The sequence below is a fragment of the Typopeltis vanoorti genome, chromosome 25 (assembly GCF_054136105.1).
Source record: "Typopeltis vanoorti isolate ZY-2024b chromosome 25, IOZ_Tvanoo_1.0, whole genome shotgun sequence".
In the NCBI taxonomy this organism is placed as follows: Eukaryota; Metazoa; Arthropoda; class Arachnida; order Uropygi; family Thelyphonidae; genus Typopeltis; species Typopeltis vanoorti.
Window position 1 is genome coordinate 35,709,645 of NC_143573.1, and position 20,619 is coordinate 35,730,263.

The following is a 20,619-nucleotide window of genomic DNA, read 5'->3' on the forward strand; positions in this document are numbered from 1 at the left end:
CTATTTGAGTTGTAACTCAGCCGTTAGAATTGAAGGAAGTACAAGAAGATGGTTCGATGTTAAGTCAAGTGTACATTATCTCCACTGTTATTCATCATCTGTATGGATCACATTATGAAGGAAAGTGGTATTAAACCTGATCAAATTGTAGATGTTAATCTCAGCTTTTTACTTTATGCAGATGGTGATATTCTTCTAAATAAATCCAGGACAAGTCGGCAGGATTCCTTGAACTGCTGTAATAAATTTGGCATGAAAATCATCAATAGAAAGACAATGAAAATAGGCAGAAACATTGAAAACCTCAACTGTATCCTGAATGATATAGAACAAATGAAACATTTCAGCTATTTAGGCACACTTTTTTGTAGGGAAGATGGCAAATTAAATTTGGAAATAGCCAACAGAATTACAAAGCTGGTATGGTAGGAAGTCATCTGGATAAATGTATATGGAAGCTAATTTAGTGAAAACACTAAATTAGCTGTATAAAGACCGTGTTTAAACCAATTTTAACTTATGGATCTGAGAGTTGGAATAGAAATAAAACTCTTGATCAAAGACTGGAGACCACAGATATGAGAGTCCTGAGAAAGATTAGAGGACTGATCAGATGGCATCAATGGCAGTATCATATTAAAAAAAAAAGGATATTTGGAAAGAACTTGACATTGTTAGCAGAGCTAATCTTAGGTGGTATGGCCACTTAAACAGAATGGGAGAGGAAAGTTTAGCCGAACAAGTGTTTTTTTTGCCAGGATAACAAGAAAAAGACCCAGAAGAAGGTGGATTAATACAGTAAATAGTGCCTTAGAAGACAGAAATATAAGATCTCATAATATTGGAATGTTGACAGATAATAGGCTAATCTGGAGGAAAAGTTTTGATAGGAAATTAGTAATGGTGTAACTTTTCATGTAGTACTGTCATAAGATCGTGTACACTCCTCTGAGGATATATGTCAGGAATTTGATGATGGTAATCTGTCAAGACTGTAACGTTATCAGATTTTATATTTCTGTCTTTTAAGGCACTTTTTACTGAATCAATTAACCTACATCTTGGTCTTCCTCTGGGTCTTTTTCTTGCTAACCTGGCAAAGAATACTTGTTTAGCTTATCTTTCTTCTGTTTGTCCCCCCCCCCCCCCCTCTCTCTCTCTTTTCCCTACCTCTCCTACCATAAGTTTATTCAAATTTGCTTATATATAATATTTATAATTATCAGTGAAATGAATCACATAATTTTTAGTTTCATTTATTAAATATTTTCAATTATGTATTGTAGGTATTTTCGCTATCATAATTTCCCACTTTATGCTGGATATGTACTATAGTATAGCATTTATGTTTGGCATCAACAGTGGTGTCATACATGCATTTATTTAAGTAGGTGCTTGATGGTGAAAAGAAAAGCAGTACAGTGTGCTTACAAGTAAGGTTGTTGAGCTAATTTACATGGGACAAATTCTCATTTAATGATAGTGATCTTCGGTCCTCATTAATTTTCTTGAACACATCTTGTTATTGATTTATGGGATTGACTACCCAAGATGATCTTGCTTTGGAACATATCAAACATTTACGTTTGGTATATGTTCCCTATGGATATGTTTTGTTGTACTATTTTTTTTTGTTTGTTTGTTTTTAATCTACTAGCTCTGTTTGCATTATAGTACATTTCATGAGCATAGTGAGTTAAGCAAGAAGCAAGTTAATACAGAATATTTGTAATACACTTTCAAATATTTTGTTATTGTGTATTATTAATTTGCTTCTTGCTTAGCTAAATCAGTGAATTTTAGTTTAGTTTAGTTTTTAATTTACTCTCCTAAAGAGGTGTACTATAATGTGCATACAAAACTAGTAGAGATGAACAATTGTTTAACTTTTTAAACATTTTCTATATGGAATATATACCAGACATGTTCAGCATACCAAGCAATGTCTGAGTTTAGCTGGATTAGATATGATAAAAATTCTGCATTAAAGTGTTCTTATGAGTAATGTTAAAAAGATCCAAGTGAAAAAATTATCAGCCACAATGGGATAATTGCAATATTTCCAGAATACAAGAACTGTAAGCCGTGTTCAGTTTCTGTTACTAGAATAAAGCAAAATAGTAACTATATGAGGTACTTAATCATGATAGCTAAATAGTTTCTTCATTAATAAGGAACAAGAACTATACTTGTCCCTACCCTTCATGGTTCCATGTTTGCTGTTTTGAAGCAGAACTGAACTGTTTCAATGTTGATCAAAGTTCAGCCTTTTTTTTTTTTTTTTTTTTTTTTTTTTTTATAATGGTGGGAATTTGTCTTTATTTCAGAATTAAAATATGACAATAGTTTTCATAATCACATAATAGTATAATTGGAAATTGATACCATTGAAAGAAATAGCATGTTAACTTTTCCTTGTTAGCAAATTTGTGAGAAATATTTCATGGTGTCTGTCCTTTGACCACAAGTATAACTGTATGATGACATTTGAAAAATAATTGATTCTATATTTGATTTATTTCATAAACTTTATAATGTATATATAATTTTTGTTTGTTTTGTTTATAGGGTTATATTGATGGTGGATTTAGCAATAATCTCCCAATCTTAGATGAAAACACTGTAACTGTGTCTCCATTTGCTGGTGAAAGTGATATATGTCCACAAGATAATAGTTTTAACATAGTTCAGATTGATTTAGCTAATACCAGCATTGCAGTAAGTGTGAAAACATATAAAAAACATATATGCATTTTCAGTTTTATTAATATACTTGTTCAGTTTTATATGTACTGAAATACTGTGTAAAACAGTCCATTGATCACAGTGGTGTCACTGCTTCATGTTGTGTTCAATGTTTGTGGCTGATTTAAAAGTTTAATATTTCTTTTGTGATTTCTTTTCAATTTTTGTTCTTTTGTTCAAAATTAAAAAAAAAAAAATGCCAGTCATACATTATATTTAAAAAAAAAAATAGTACAATAAAAACATTTCTGTAAAATCTTTTTGATAACACAGTCAGTGTATTTTTGTAATTTCAATATTATAATATAAATATACTATTATTTACTTATTTATATTATAATATAAATAAGTATGCAATTTGGGACTTAGTCGATAAAACACAAATTAAGCTTAAAAAAACAAAAATAAGCTTAAAACACAAATACATATTATTATTATTATTATTATTAAACAAGACCTCATGGAGTCAAAGACTCATCTAGGAGATACTTTTATCTCACACACATCTCATCATACCGCATCTTAAACACATTCAAACTCCTTTCAGACACCACACTCTCAGGCAAGGCATTCCAATCATTCACAACTCTGCACGAAAAAAACCTGCCTCTCACTCCCCTACTCACACCCTCTTTATACAGTTTCCAGGGATGACCTTTGGTTCTCCCCTGATCTCCCACTATTCTCTGTAGAACTTCTCCACCATTGATCCTATAACAACCCCTTACCAACTTGTAGGTCTCTATCATATCTCCCCTCTTCCTTCTCTCCACTAGACTCTGCAAATTACATCTTTTCAATCTTTCCTCATACTCGATATTCCAGAGGTCAGAAACTACCTTAGTCAGTCGCCTTTGGACCCTTTCCAACATCTCTTCATCCTTCTGAAAACCCAGTGACCAAATCTAGGCACAATAGTCCATATGTGGCCTAATGAAAGCCTTAAACAGATAAGAATCTCCTTACTTCTACAGTGTCCTCTGCATCATTCCCAGAAGTCTTTGTGTTGTCTTCACAATTTTGGCGATGTGTCCCCTAAATTTTAGATCCTTATCCACTATCACCCACAGATCTCTTATTTCCTCTACTTCCAACAATATATTCTCACCAAGCATAAATTCTGCATCCCATCTTTGTTTTCCAAATTTTAAAACCTTACATTTTGCAACATTGAACTCACATCCCCATTTGCTTGCCCAATCACTCAATTTATTCAAGTCTTCTTGCAAGGCCACAACATCTTCACTACTCTTTATGGTTTGTCCCAACTTTGCATCATCTGCAAACAACTGAATATCTCCATCCAAATCTTCACCAATATCATTAATATACAAGTTAAATAGTAATGGCCCTAAAACAGATCCCTGAGGCACTCCACTAGTGACTTTCCTTTTCCTGGATATTGCACCCCCATACACAACTTGTTGATACCTTTCAGATAGCCAGTCTCCAATCCAATGCACTAATCTAATATCCAACCATATCTGCTCTAGTTTGACTATCAACTTATCATGAGGTACTCTATCAAAAGCTTTTGCGAAATCCAAGTATATTACTGTGTATCCTTCTGTCCAAGGAAGCAGTCACTTATTGTAATAAGTAAGTAGATTACTAAAACACGACCTCCCTTTAGCAAATCCATGCTGTCCATCAAAGATTATACCATTGTTGTCAACCCAACTCTGGATCCTAGTTCTCACAAGCTTCTCCAACAACTTAACCACAACACCTGACACACAGATAGGCCTATAGTTTGATGCTTGAGTTCGATCACCTCCTTTATGAAGTGGCACAATCTTGCCCTCCTTCCACTCTTTAGGGACTTGACCAAGTGCGAGACTCGTATTAAAAAAATATGTCAAGGCAGGTGTCAACTCTCTGGCACATTCCTTCAGAATACGCGGTGATATATTATCAAGTCCCACAGCCTTATTTACATCTAGTTTACTCAACTCCCCAAACACCTCTTGCTCACTTACAGTCAGTCTCTCCTCCCCATCATCAACTGCTCTTAATCTCTCCATGAAGTCACATTCACAAGATTGAAAGATCTTTATGAACTGTTCATTAAGTATCTCCACCACACATTCTGCATCTGCTGTCTTTATACCATTTCCTCCAATCAATGTCATCCTTCCATAATCATTCTTTCTTTTGCTGGCTACATATCGAAAGAACTCCCTAGGATTCTTTTTAGCTTCATTAGCTAACTGCTGTTCATACCTCTCTTTAGCTACTCTCACCAACCAAGTCACCCTCCTTGCCTGGTCTTTGTAGACCTCATGAAATTGGTTACTTCCACTTCTCTTATGCTGCCTCCACAATGCCCTTTTTCTGTGTATTGCATGCTTAATCTCTTTATTCATCCATCTCACACTTACCTTATTTAACCTTCTCATTCGTGGTATACATTTAGATATTGCATCCACTAAATATTTTTTGAAAATCTCCCAAGCTGCATTGATATCTTTTCCAGCTAACTCCTCATTCCATGCTACACCTGCAAGCTATCTCCTGAGCTCTTCATAATCACCCCCCCCCCCTTGTAGTTTCACATATACCCTTTTTTCACAGGGGTCCTTGCACTGCTGGCAACCACCCAAGTAATCACCTCATGGTCACTTTCACCAATTGGTGGATGATTTGATACCTCATTGATAATTACATCCTCTGATGAGATGACCAAATCCAAGACCCTTAATCCTCTTGTGCCCTCTGTTACATACTGTCTGAGGTAGTTATCCCTCAAAAACTCAAGAAACTCATTTTCTTTACTTCCAGTTGCTATCTCTTCATTCCAGTCTATATTGCCATAATTAAAATCACCCATAATGATCACTCCTTTCTTATTTGCTTGGCTTATTTGACTATACATTTCACTATCACCACCATCCACATTACCAGGTCTATAACAACATCCCACCAAGTATTTGATTCTATTCACCTCTATCTCACACCATACTGCCTCAAAACCATCATCATCATCATCAAATTCCTGCCATGTACCCTCAAGGGGTGTACAGGATATCATAGTACTACATGAAAAAAATTACATCATTATTAATTTCCTATCTACAATTTTCCTCCAAATCAGTCTGTCACTTGTCAACACTCCAATATTATCAGATCTTATATTTCTATCGTCTAAAGCACTTTGTACCGTATCAATCCACCTATATCTTGGTCTTCCTCTCGGACGTTTTCCTGCCAACCTGGCAGAGAACACTTGTTTTGCTAATCTTTCCTCGCCCATTCTGTTTAAGTGACCATACCACCTGAGATTAGCTCTGCTAACGCATTCCTGGATGCTGACAATGTCAAGTTCTTTCCTAATATCCTCGTTTTTAATATGATACTGCCATTGATGCCATCTGTTCATGCCTATAATCTTTCTCAGGACTCTCATATCTGCAGTCTCTAGTCTTTGGTCAAGTGTTTTACTTCTGACCCAGCTCTCAGATCCATAAGTTAAAACTGGTTTGAACACTGTCTTGTATACAGCTAATTTAGTGTTCCGACTAATTTCTCTCTTATTCCATATGAATTTATTCAATTGACTTCCCACCATACCAGCTTTGCTGATTCTGTTGTCTATTTCTATACTGAATTTACCATCTTCACTAAAAATCGTGCCTAAATAGCTGAAATGTTTTACTTGTTCCACAGGTTCTCCATTCACAACACAGTTGACATTTTCAATGATTCTGCCTATTTTCATTGTCTTTGTCTTTTTATTGCTGACCTTCATACCATATCTATTACAAGAGCTATTCAATTTAGTCAGAGAATCTTGCAGACTTGTAGCGGATTTATTTAGAAGTATAACATCATCCGCATAAAGCAAAGAGCTGACATTAACATCTCCAATTTTGATATCATGTTTAATACCACTTTCCTTCATAATGTGATCCATATAGATAATGAATAACAGAGGGGATAATGTACATCCTTGTCTCACACCAGATTTAACATTAAACCATCTTCCTGTACTTCCTTCAATTCGAACTGCTGACTTACAACTCAAATAAAGACTAAGTATTGCTTGATATAATGCCCCATTGACACCATATAACTGCAGCGTATTGAATAGCTTCTCTCTTGGCACCTTGTCATATGCCTTTTCCAGATCGACAAAACTTAAATACAGATCTTTGTTATATTCCCATGCTTTCTCGACTATTTGTCGTAAAGTGAAGATCTGATCCTGACAGCCTCTATTTGGCCTGAATCCAGCTTGTTCTTCACCAAGCTTTTCTTCCACAATTCTTCTCAACCGTTTCTCAAGTATACTTGCATAGATCTTGCCAGGAACACTCAGTAGGGAAATACCTCTGTAATTCTCACATGCAGTTTTATTTCCCTTTTTATATATGGGTACTATGAGAGCTCTACTCCAATCATCGGGAATTCGTTCCTCTGTCCAGGCTTTCTGAACTATGCAGTGCAGCCACTGTAAGACTCTTATACCACCATACTTCAGCATTTCTGGTCGAATATCATCTACTCCTGCTGCCTTTCCACATTTCAAGCCTTTGATGGCTTTTTCTACTTCAAGTATGGATATGTATTCCTGACTGCATGCCTGGTCAGTGTTTTTTACCACTGTGCTGTTATCACTGCTTGTTTCATTTAGCAGTTTTTCAAAGTAATTACTCCTACTTCAAGGATATCTTTTTCTCCCGTTTTCATGTCACCTTTATCATCTCTAATTCCTTTTATAGCACTCTTTCCTCCATCCTTAAGCTTCTTCAACAACCTCCAGAATATTTTGCCACCTTCTTGATATTTATTTTCTATATTCTTGCCAAAGTCCTCCCATGACTTTTGTTTAGCTAGTTTTACAGAGTGTTTAGCATTCTTGCATTTGTCTCTATATTCTCTAAGAGCACAAGCTGACTTATTTGACAGGAACTTTTGGTATGCTTTCTTCTTTTCCTTCACTGCCTCTTTAACCTCCTGTGTCCACCAAGGAGTTCTGATTTTTTTATCCTTACAAACAACCTCACCACATGCCTCTCTGGCAGAATCAATCAATGTTTTCTTCAGAGTTTGCCACTGAATCTCCAAGGTTTGATTCCTGTTCTCAAACTCTTTCATTTTTCCTTCAATAATCTTTGTGTATTTTAGTCTACAGCTCACATCTGAGAGCAGCTCAACTTTTATTCGCTTTAAAACTTTCTTACATGTTATTCTTTTCAATATGAAATTCAATTTTATCCTGCTCAAGACTAAATAGTGATCACTTCCAATTTCAAATCCTCTGTACACTCTGGTGTCCTGCACCAGAGAGAAAACATCACTATCAACAATAACATAGTCAATGAGACTTTTCTTATTCCTTGCCTCTTCTTTCCATGTGAATTTGTGCACATTTTTATGTTGGAACATGGTGTTAGTAATAACCAGTCCATGTCCTGAGCAGAAATCCAACAGATATTTGCCATTATTATTAGCTTTGCTCTTTTCTCCAAATTTTCCCAAAATATTTTTGTATGTCTCACAATCATTTCCTACTCTGCTATTTAGATCCCCAACAAGGACCAACTTTTCATTTTTCATTGTGTCAGTTGCTTTTTCTAAAGCCTCAAAAAATTCCTCCACTTCTACCTTAGTAGAACCTTCTGTGGGACCATAGGCACAAATAAGTCTCATTGTCCAGTTCCCCATTCTCATATTTGCCCACATTACTCTACTTGAGACTGACTGCCATTCAAGAAGATTAGCCTCGTATTTTGTGTTGAATACTATGGCTACTCCTTCTTTTCCTTGATTGTCATTGCCTGAATATAACATTTTGTATTTATTGCTCAGAAAGATCTCACCAGTTTTGGTCTTTTTTGTTTCAGTCACCCCTATTATATCGATCTGGTACTTATCTAATTCCTCAGCTAGCTCCATTTCTTTGCCATTCAGGCTTCTTACTTTGATTGTACCGATCTTTAACTCTGGTGATGTTGAGTTGGGGTTTATTTTCAGATTTGTTCCAGTAGCTGACTTTTCGCTGTTCGCCCTGGTTCCCTGGCGAAAACAACGGGGGGCCTTGTTTAACCGGGCAACGCCCCAGCCGGCATGAAATTTTGTCATGTTGTACCATCATTCTATATTTTGGTTTAACCAATAAGAATACAATTTGGTCGGCTAAATCCCAAATTGCCAGCCCATCCTCGTCCGTTCAGTATCCAAGTAGATACCCAACAGGGTGCACCACGAGAAGGTGAGGATTGGACATTAGGTCAGAAGCCCTGGTCGGTTCTCCGCATTCCTTTAAAGGCTATGTGGAGGTCTCCTCTCAGTTATACAGCTTTGACCCTTAAGCACCCCTGCCTCAAAACCACTGGCCCTATTTCCCTCTTGCATCTCTACCTTGTATGGACATAACTCTTTCTCTATCATCAATAGCACTCCCCCTCCCTTTTTACCCCTTCTATCCTCACGAAACACATCATACCTTACCATCTCTATTCCTGTCACAATGTCATCCTCATCTAACCATGCCTCACTTATTCCGACAATCTCTGGGTGCACAGACGCAATTAGTGCAACCATTTCATCCGCCTTGTTTCTTATACTTCTAGCATTGGTATACAAACACAACTCATTTCTGGATCTACAGCTAGTTCCACTGATACCACTTACTCAATGTGATCTCTCCATGCTGGACTGGGGCCATTTCCCTTTCTGCTTCTTCATTTTAGAACCCTTTGCAATTCCATCTGTTTCCTTTTGATCCCTGATCATCCCATTACTTTCCTGCCTACACATGCTCTCATCTCCTCTTGGAGCATCCACCTTTCTCACGCTGTGTATCCCTGTCCACCCTGAGCCTCCCCGTTTCCCTGCTCCTCTTGCACACCCATTCTCTCATTTTCTATACTCATAACACGCACTTCCCCATTCATTTCCACTCGTTCAATCTCTCCTGTCTTACTCTCCTGCTCTTCCACATCACTCCCCTCTCGATCTGATTCATTCTCTCTATTCACTTCTCCACTTTCCAGCAGCAGTCTCTCCAAGCGACTCACACCATAACCACTCAAATGCAGTCCATCGCTCCCATTCAGCTCACTTCGTACTTAAACTCATTCCACACATTAACAGACTGTACTCCCATCTCCTCACACATTTCAGCCAGAATATCATTCATAATCCTTTCTCTCCGCCTCATTTCACCACAATCATACCTAGGCAACACACTGACCACCCTTCCTGTCACACTATTCTCCTTTATCTTTCCAAGCAGTCTCCTGACATTCATTTTGACATGCTCTTTGTTCTCTCTCAAATCATTTGTACTAATTAATACAGTTAACTCTTTTGCTCGTTCCTGCCTCATATTCAATGCCTCAATCACTCTACTCATTTTACCGCCTGGCAAACATACCTTGTGCATTTTATCCTCTAGCACACCTTTAATAATGGAGTCGCCATACAATGCCACTCGCTCATCTTTTGTTAACTCTTTCATGCCATCATGATTTATTTTAATAGTTTTGACCTGAATTCTCTTAATTTCATTTCTTGCTTCATCCAATCCAATTCACCTTCCGAACCTCGTGACACATTCTCTCTATCATTAAATCTTTCTAACTCTCGACCCCCTCTTCTCCCTTTCCCTCTCATTCATCCTTCTTTGTTTCCATACTTTCGATCCAACAAACGTCCAACTTTCACTATCATTCTTCTCACTTTCACTCTCACATATCTTTCTTTGTTTCCGTACTTTCAGACTAACATGCGTCCAACTTTCGCTATCATTCTTCTCACTTTTACTGTCATTCATCTTTCTTTGGTTCTGTACTTTCGTTCCAACATGCGTCCAACTTTCGCCATCAGTCATTCTTTTTTCGCTATCATTCATTCTTTCGATTTTTTTTACTTGCGATTTCTATTTTCATTCGTTCTCTCAATTTTGTTTCTTTCCGCCTCACTTTCGTCCCTTTTAACATCTCCGTTACGGTTGTCAAATCACTCTTTTTATTTTTTCCTGATTTTTTAACATTTTTTTGCCTGTCTTTCTCACCATCCTTCTCTTTCAAACGTGCACTCGCGACACAATCGGTACTAGCACTTTCTGTCATCAACTTCATATTCGCATTCACCAATTCCTCGTTCAGGTCACATTTCGCACACACCCTTCTTCCATCTACACTAAACATCCACAAATCATTTATGTAATCAAAGGAATACATATAACAGACCTCACACTTAACGAACCGACTGAAATCCAAATTAAAATCATGGAATTACAATGCCGCCGCCATTTTTTTTTTTTCTCTGTAGGTTACTAGGTCTAATATTAACGTTTTCGTATTTAGTTTAAGCAAGGAAAAAAAACCCACACTAATAATATCGGTAGCGTACAACGTTTACAGCCGCTCTTACTTAAACAATTATGCATATATACTTAATTATTCCTAGTAAAACTTATCTGAATCAGGAGCTCTTCAAAACACGTCCGTAGCGCTTGACCTACTAGTGCCCTCCTTTTCATTGATCCAGGGACTGGGCTCAAGGCTTAGTATGGTATCTTCAGTAATCCTGGCGTTATACTTCTGATTGCAGTCGTTGCTTGCTGGAGAGTCCTTGTGTGGTTCCATGATGGGTGGGAAGCTCTGGCACTGAACCAAAAACCACTTGAGCATGAATCCTTCATCCTCAATTGTTTCAGAGGATCTAACAAAGCCCCACCTAAGTAACGTCTTTCAACAACAGAAGCAAGAAACAAAAGCTGTGATACCAGTATAAATGCACTCGTTTTTCTAATCATCCATGGTACAATTGAAAACCCAATGGGGAAAATGTTGCCCTTTTTCATTCAAAAGGGTATATAAGGGCTAATGTTCCCAAAACAGTAAAGGAACTACGTTCTGGCAATGTCCTGATAGAAATATCATGTCAACAACGTTCTAAACTGCTGAGAGCATCATCACTAGGTGGAATACCAAGCGCTGATCAATGTTCCTTACACTACATTTATTCGTGCAATTGTGTGTTCGAAACTTGATTATGGGTCCCAGGGTTACATTTCTGCAAGGGAGATCACGCTCCAGGAGTTGGACTTGGTCCCTCATCAAGATATCAGATTAGCTACCAGTGCTTTTCACACATTACCATTCAAAGCCTTTATGTTGAATCAAATGAACCCCCTCTATCTCTTAGATGAAAATATATGTCTCTTAATTATGTCCTGAAAAATAAAGTCCCTTTCAGATCACCCTACATAGACTAATTTCTTTGCTCTACATTGGGAGGTCCTGTGTTACACATGCCAGACTGCCATTTATCCTTTTGGTATGCACATTAAAGAGGCTATTGGCATGAGTCAGGGGCGTGCCAGTAGTGTACAGCGCCTGTGTGCAATATTTTAGTTGGCGCCCCTATACCCCTCCCCCCAATAAAAAAAACACTTTATAAAAACGTTATTTTTAATATTTGATGCCAATAAAGTGAGTATTTCATTTTGAATTTTATCTCCTAAACAGGAGGGCATATTTTTAAAGTTAGGATCATTAGCTACACGTTGCATGTGTTCCGATATAAAAGGATCAAACTTTTCTAACATCTGAATGCATTTTAAAAAATTGCCATTGTTGCGATCGTAAAGTTTATTACTTTTACCATGAAGAGTGTACTACAAAAATTATTCTTTTCATAACTTCATGCCAATGTTTCCTTTCATTATGTAAAACTGTTTGTTGCAAATGATCAATACAAGTTTTATTTTTTAAGGATGTAATTAATTCTGTCCATTTTTTGTAATTGTTCAAATGTACATTTTTCTCGTGACGATTCAAGTACATTGCAAGATGTTGCCTACATTCTGCTGATAACAGCAGAATATAGAATAAAGTTAAAAACTGCAGTAGATTTTCTTATATATGCTTAGAGCGAATGCGAGTGTGAACAAGATTAAACAAATTCAAACATGCGTCATCCTGTAAACAGTAAAATCATGCAAGTTCAAGTTTTTACTTGTTTATGCTAAACCACTTGTTAGAACTAGGATCAGAATAAAATAAGATCTTAAGGAATAATAACAAATAAGTGATTATAAATAATTTGGTTAAGACAAATCTATAAAATATAATTAAAATTTAAACAAAAATGTAATTTATTTTGATATAATTAATTAATAATATATTTTTTAAGTATTTCCTCCTTGCCTGAAATCTTTGGTGCCTTTACTATCCTGGCACCTGTGTGCATCGCACATATTACCAGCGTGCCCCTGGCATGAGTGCTGCAAACATTACCCACACCAAACAAAACAGTATTTCTCCATGCAGTGGCACACCCAGAGGTGGGGGAGCAAGGGATCCTTGCACTCCCCAAAGAAAAAGAAAAAAAAGATACTAGAAAATTTTGCAAAAATCTTTTCCTAATTAAAATTAATTTTTTTATTTATGTTGTGTCGTGTCTTCTATTTCTATACTACTTATGAATTAGCAGTCACATAAGGTGGGAATACCTATTGCTCTTAGGAATCACAGCTGCTGTGAACACAAGGCGAACAAAGTAGCGCTCGGTCTTCCTGAGACCGAGTTGTGGTATAAACAATTTGAAAAACTGTTTGCAATATCTCTATGCAAAGATACCGTTGATCCAGTTTTGAAATGTGACAAAATGATATATCCTAACATCTATAACTTATTAAAAATATTTGCAATGCTTCCAGTAACAGCATGCATCAGTGAAAGGTCATTGTACCTTACATCTTTTAAAAACCTATTTAAAATCTACCATGACATAATCACGATTGAATGGATTGGCTTTGCTATACATATACAGAGAGATTAATGTAACCATGACTGAAGTAATTCAAGAGCTTTGTGAAAAGACAACTGGATTTTATTCTTTAAATAAATTTTTATAATCACCTAATGAATTTTATTGAATTTGCATTAAAATATTTTTATCCGTTCAACTCGGCTTCCCCCAAGATTAAATCCTGAGTGCCCCACTGCCTTCATGGCAAGATTGTACCACATCCTGCAGCTTCTCACTTTGTCAATTACAGAAGATTTCATCTACCTTCAATTGTTCATTGCACACAAAGTAGCCCACTCTGATTTCTTCCCAATCTATACTGATGGTTCAAGATCAGAGCTGTGCTACTGTGTACCCTAACATTACAATCTCTAATCATATACCACCCGATTGCACTAACTATACAGCAGAATTTCATGCCATTCAGCTTGTACTAGTACATATCAAAGAAAACTCCTACTAGAAGTGTATAATTTATGTAGACCCTAAAGTTCTTTACAGGCTGTCTCCTCTCTGGTGTATAATCCACATCCAGTGCTTGGTGAAGTGCTTCAACTCTTACACAAAATAAAGACCCTTAATTTTGATGTTCGGTTGTGTTGGATTCCCAGCCACATTGGAATTAAGGGAAATGACGTTGCAGCTGCTAGATCAGCTCATACTCTTTCTCTCTCTTGATCTAATGTTTGACAGTCCCTTATACTGAGTACACACACACACACACACACACACAAGTTTTAAAATCAAAGTTAATTGCACAATGGCAGTACTCATGGCTGGAAGCACTGACAAACAAATTACATGAGATTAAGCACTGGCAGTCTAGTCAGCATAGGAACAGAAGAGAGGAAGTTGTTCTTGCTAGGCTCAGCATAGGTCACAGTCATCTCGCACATTCTTACTTACTGAGGGCTAATAGCCCACCTATGTGTGGGAAATAAAAACCCATCTTACCATTAGTCATATTATGGTGGAGTGAGAGCACTTCACAGAAGAGTGAAATTACATTTTTACTTATTTGGTTGAGCCCTATACACTCAGCCAGATGTTATCATACTGAGATTGCACAATACTTTTAGATTTTTAAAAAATATTAATTTATTCAAAGACATTTTGATGGATTTGTATATGCAGAAATACAGCATTGTAAATACTAAAATTTGTACATACATATATACTATTTGCTATTTTATCTTCTTGTAACTATTTATATATTTACCTACCAACACCTTGTGTACTGCTGTAACCTGTATCCTGGTGCAGTATGACTTTTGCTGTCTTTGTGCCATAAAACCCTAAACCAATCAATCAATGCTGGTTCAGGATACAAGAGTGTACAGAGGATTTAAAAGTGGAAGTGATCATCATTTAGTTCTAAGTAGGTTAAAATAAATATCACATTGAAAAGAATTGTGTATATAAGAAAGTTTTTAAAAATAATTAAAGTTGAGTGGCTTTTACAGGTAAACTGAACTATACAAAAATTACTGAAGAAAAAAAATGAAATGGCTTGAAAACAAAGGATTAAAAAACAAGAACCCTATGGTGAACAAAACATATTAAAGAAGCAGTACTTGACAAAAAGAATACAGAGAAAATGTAATTGCTGAGCTACGTTTTGAAAGTAGCTAAACAAAAGTCATGGGAAGACTTTGGTAAGACTATAGAAAGTAAATATTAGGAAGGTGGGAAAAGGTTCTGGAGGATATTGAAAAACCTCCGAAGATAAGGATATCTTAGATGTCTGTAGGGCCATAATTCAGAGGGCCTGGTCAGAAGGTCAAATTCTAGATGATTGTAGTAGAGCTCTCATAGTTCCCATCTATAAAAAATGGAATAAAGCTGAATGTGAGAATTACAGAGGAATTTCTCTACTGACTGTTCCAGGTAGGAATTATGCAAGCATGCTTGAAAAAGAGCTGAGAAACTTGATGAACAAACTGGTTGCGACTAAATAGAGGGTTAAATCAGATATTTACTTTATGACAAATTGTTGAGAAATCATCGGAATATGATAAGGATCTGTACTTAAGCTTTGTAGATCTGAAAAAAGCATATGATTAAGTGCTCAGAGAAAAGCTTTTGCAAATATTACCATTACATGTGGTAAATGGAACATTATATGGAGCAATACATAGTCTATATTTAAGTTGTCAATCAACAGTTAGAGTTGAAAAAATTGCAGATGTTTGATGTAAAATCAGGGGTAAGACAAGGATGCACAGTATCTCCACTCTTATTCATCATCTATATGGATCACCTAGTAACTTTGCTTTGTGTAGATCATGTTGTACTTCTAAATATATACAGTGCAAGTTTCCAGTGTTTTCTAGCTAAATTGCATAACAGCTGTAACAAATTTGGCATGAAAATCAGCAACAGAAAGAACAAAACTATGAAAATAGGCAGGGAAATAGGAAACTTCAGCTGCATTCTCAATGGAAAGCCCATAGAACAAGTAAAATATTTCAGCTATTTAGGCACAATTTTTAGTGAAGATGTCAAATTAAATTTGGAAATAGACAACAGAATTAGCAAAGCTGGTATGTTAGGAAGCCAGTTGAATAAATCTATATAGAATAAGAGAGAAATTAGCCAAAACACCAAACTAGCAGTAGACAAGACAGTGTTCAAACCAGTTTTAAGTTATGGATCTGAGAGTTGATTTAGGAATAAAGCACTTGATCAAAGACTAACGTCCATGGATATGAGAGGTCTGAGAAAAATTATTGGAGTGAACAGATGATATCAATGGCATAATTACATTTAACATGAAGATGTTAAGAAGAAACTGGATATTGTTGGCATTTAAGAATGTTCAAGCACATCTGATCTAAATGGTATGACCACATAAACAGAATGGTGAGGAAAGTTTAGCAAAACAGGTGTTTAATAGCAGGAAAGGAAACCCAGAGGAAGAGCATGGTCTAGCTGGATCAATTCATTTAGAAGTGCCTAAGAAGCATGAAATGTTAAATACAACAGTATTGGAGTTCTGACAAGTAATAGACTAATTTGGAGGAAAGTTGTTGAGTTAGGAGATTAATAATAATGCTAACACCTAATCATATTGTGCTGTCATAGAAGCCTTGAGCATCCATTGCATAAATATCAGCAAATTGATGACAATGTTTTCAGTTAAGTAACATTTCTGTATGTTAAAAATATTTAAAAGATGGAGAAAAATGTAACTACACTACATTCTTTGAAGATAAATGAGATAATGTATTTATATCTGCCACATAAACTTTATGAAGGCTGAATTTATGTCACGTACTAACAATACAAAGTCCGCGCGGTTAGCCTAGTGGCTTTGCGCTTCACAACCATATGCCTGGGGAAGGAGTGTCGTAGGTTCGATTCCCGTCGGAGACGTGAGGAGCTGAAGGATATTCCTCAGCCATAGCCAAGTTAGCTGGTCTTGGGCGCGGGCAGTAGGGTTTTTTCCGCCAGTTTATCTGGTGTTTTTCATCCCGCAAGCAGGCAAACCGGCCGCGTGAACACACAGGGATACAGCCAAGAATACCTTGAGGCATAGGAGTGACCATTCTATCCTCGTATTTCGGTTACGAAATCCAAGCATGCTTGGAAGGTTGTGGGCCTTAAAGGCCTGTTAAAGCCATTGGGATAGATAGACTAAGAATACAAAATAAGACATTTATGCAAAGATTTTTTTAAATTTAAATCTTACAGGACAGTATTATCTTTTTCTTCTAATTTTTAGATATGTTTTGCAATGTGTCTATACTCAAAACTACTCTGCTTTGATTGGATGGATTTTAATGCATTGTAATATTTAAAATTTATACCAACTGTTTGTCATCTCAATATATGGACCTCTTTTTGCCCTGATAACATCACATGTTTCTTGGCATACCAGTTTTTGATAATACAAATAAATTATTTTGGTCTATTCTGTCTTTTGCATGATCCACCATTCCATTTACTATTGTTGAATGCACTGGTTCTGTTACTCACCTGATGTTATAGTTCATTCCAAGGGTGTTTTGTTGGGTTAAGGTCAGGATTCTGTGCTGGCCAAGAAAGTTTTCCACATTTTCCTGAAACCATTTCACTGTCTTTCTCCATGTGTCTTGTGTTGAAGAGTCATGGGACTATTCAGTAAAATTGCCACAGTGTAGAAAGCATTGCATTATCCAGATTTGTTAGCATTCATCCTTCTAGATACTACATCCAAAGGTCTGAGTTTATACCTCAAGGAACATCTCCAGACCATTCTGGTTGGCTGATTTTTTAGCATATCTGCTCCCTAACCAACAGGCTGCAAGTTCGAATCCTGGCAAAGGCATGACTATTTGTGATTGTCTGTCTTTAGGTGGGATATTAATTTCATCACCTTCTGTGAGACTACTATCTTGCTTATTTGAGGCCTGAAGTGGTTTGAAAAAGTTGTTTCACATTTGATCTCTGAATCAGGGGGGTTTCTGTTTAAAAAAAAAAAAAAAAAAAAAAATCAGGGAATATGTAAAAAATAAATAAAATTTAATAATAATAGCAAAGAGAAAAAAAATCCTTAACCCTCCCACAGTACTGATCTTATATACTATAGGTTTACAACCTTTTATGGGTGGGAGTTGCATCAAAAAAAAAAACTATAGATCATGCAGCATGTTCTTTTGTAAGTATAATGTATTCTGACATTGATTTTTGTTTATACCTCAATATCAGCTGCACCTCTGTAGAAACTAGCTGTGCAGCCATTTTACATAATATCCAACCATTAATACATGATCATTTCCACATTTTGTTTCTGAACACCCTTTAGTTCCTTCATTAACTTCTTGTGCATTTCTTTGCTGAGGTGCTGCCCTCTCACATTTTCATCAAATGTTGATTTTGGGTATTAAATGGATATGGCATCCTATAATATTACTACTTTCAGCAAAGTCCTTCACAGTCCATTGATAGTACATAGAGATGTGCACCTGCCTGTATTGATATCTGTTTGACTTATCACTATTTTTATTATAAATGTTATCCATTGAAAGATTTTACACTTATAGAAAGTTTTTTGCAGCATATAAAGTTTATTATAGATAAGAAATTATATTCTTGTTTTAATCCTTTACCCAAGCATATTCAAACCAGAGTTTGCATGAAGTATCTTCACAACTATTTTACTGAAGCACTCGATGTGAAATCAGTAGCCTCTATATGCAAATATAGTTGTGAAGATACTTCATGCATAAACTTTTATTTGCATACACTCGGGTTAAAAAAAAAAAACAAAACAAGAATATAACTACTTGCATTTTTATAATATACAGGTTGTATACCTGTATATTATAAAAATTCATTAGTGAGAATAGTAGCCAAATGATCAAATAGTATACCTACTCTCATACTTGTTTTTTCTTATACGTACATACATACCTATATAAAGTTTAACTTATAAATTAGGCATAGTAAGAGATTAACAACAATAACTAATAATAAAATAATAATAACTAATAATATTATAATAATTATAATTAGAACAGTTATAATAATATACTGTAATAAAAGTTATGTGAATGGAATCTTGACAACCGCAGGATGCTTTTTTTTTTTTTTTTTCTCCTTATGAAGTCAAGAACTTTCACCTTTTCTCTTAAAGGAAGCACTTTACAGCTTCTCTTTGGTATATCCCAATTGCCAGCATCGCTACTCTTGTGCTTTGGACCATTATTAAGTAAAATAAGAGTTACTTGAACACATGCACTGCAGTATCGTGACAGTTGATCTAATATACAAGACATTACTAAATGACTAACATGCAGGTAGTGTATACAGTACAGAGTGGATATGCTGGACAAACAGGCGATTCACATCCCGGGTGGGATGATGCAAGATTTCATCACACTACTCAAAACAGCATCCCATTTAAAACTTATGAATTGTTTATTTCTGGAATTTTCCAGATAAGGGAGAAGGACTACTATAACTACAATTTTAATCTAATTTAGCTCTTAGTTTTGGGAAAAGAAACCTAGATTTGAATCTGTAATGAACCAGTCTTATGATCTTATCTACTCATAGAAGAGTACTTCTGAGTACACTCTGTGAGTGAGTCAGTGAAAGAGAATATAAATATACTAATATAAAAATTACCTATTATTGTTAAAAAAAGTTCACATTTTGGTAAATAACATCTACCATTATTCTGTTATTTTCCATTGATGTAAATTTGCTGTTATAAATACATTCTTCATTGGAGAGCACATATTTAAATATTTAAAAGATCTTAATTTTTCTGGTTAGTATTTGAAACTTTTCCTAAAAAAAAAAGTTAGATCCGAAAGATAAAAAATTTGGGTTAGAAGTCAGTTATCACAATACTGTTGACATTCACTCTAGAAAACTTGTAGGGACCACACACCATTCATTATAGCAGATGGTTTTCTATATTGAATTTAATTTGTATAGTATTGTATACCAAGGGGCATTAATTGGGATTTCTCAATTAATTGAGAAATTTTTTTCTCAATTGTTGAGTGAATTTTTTATTGCTAGTGAGAGTATACAGACTTTATACACTGTAAAACTGTATACAGATTTTTAATATTGATTCCATGCATGAGAGGTCATTCCATGCACATCAGTGCCATTTCTGGGGGTATGGATGAGGACTCAAAGTTTATCGACAAAGATAGCATTTATACTGTCTTTGTTGATAGTATAAATGCTATCTTTGTTGATAAAGATCGCTAGCATTTATACTCAGAAATGCTGAGTATAATATAAGTTTATATTGAAAAATATTAATGCAGCATGCTCAACATTAATCAAATAGTATAATAAACAAAAATTACAAAACTTTTGTTTGAATAATTGTTTTTGTTTCAGATAACTCCTGCAAATATCTATCGTTTTGCCCGTATTTTATTTCCTCCTCATCCTGAAATTTTGAGTAAAATATGCCAGCAAGGATTTGATGATACATTAAAATTTCTTCAAAGGAATGGTAAGTTCTTTTTTTCTATGCATGATATTTTTATTTAAGCTTCGATTATACTTTTATTAATCAGTTAGAAAATATTCAGAAACTGTTATTTTACGATGTCTAAATATTCGTAATATGTAGTAAAGTAGGAAAGTACTTCATCC

The 20,619-nt window shown here is 35.5% G+C and overlaps 1 protein-coding gene across 2 annotated transcripts in view; it reads left to right on the forward strand.

Moving 5' to 3' along the window:
• Nucleotides 1–20,619, forward strand: part of LOC150092662 (patatin-like phospholipase domain-containing protein 2) — a 93,626-nt gene that overhangs the window by 46,940 nt on the left and 26,067 nt on the right. For both annotated transcript variants that reach the window (XM_090414563.1, XM_090414564.1), the window contains exons 4-5: nt 2,569–2,718; nt 20,359–20,476. In XM_090414563.1, the coding sequence (XP_090270689.1) occupies nt 2,569–2,718; nt 20,359–20,476 (268 nt within the window). The remainder of the gene's footprint in view (nt 1–2,568; nt 2,719–20,358; nt 20,477–20,619) is intronic.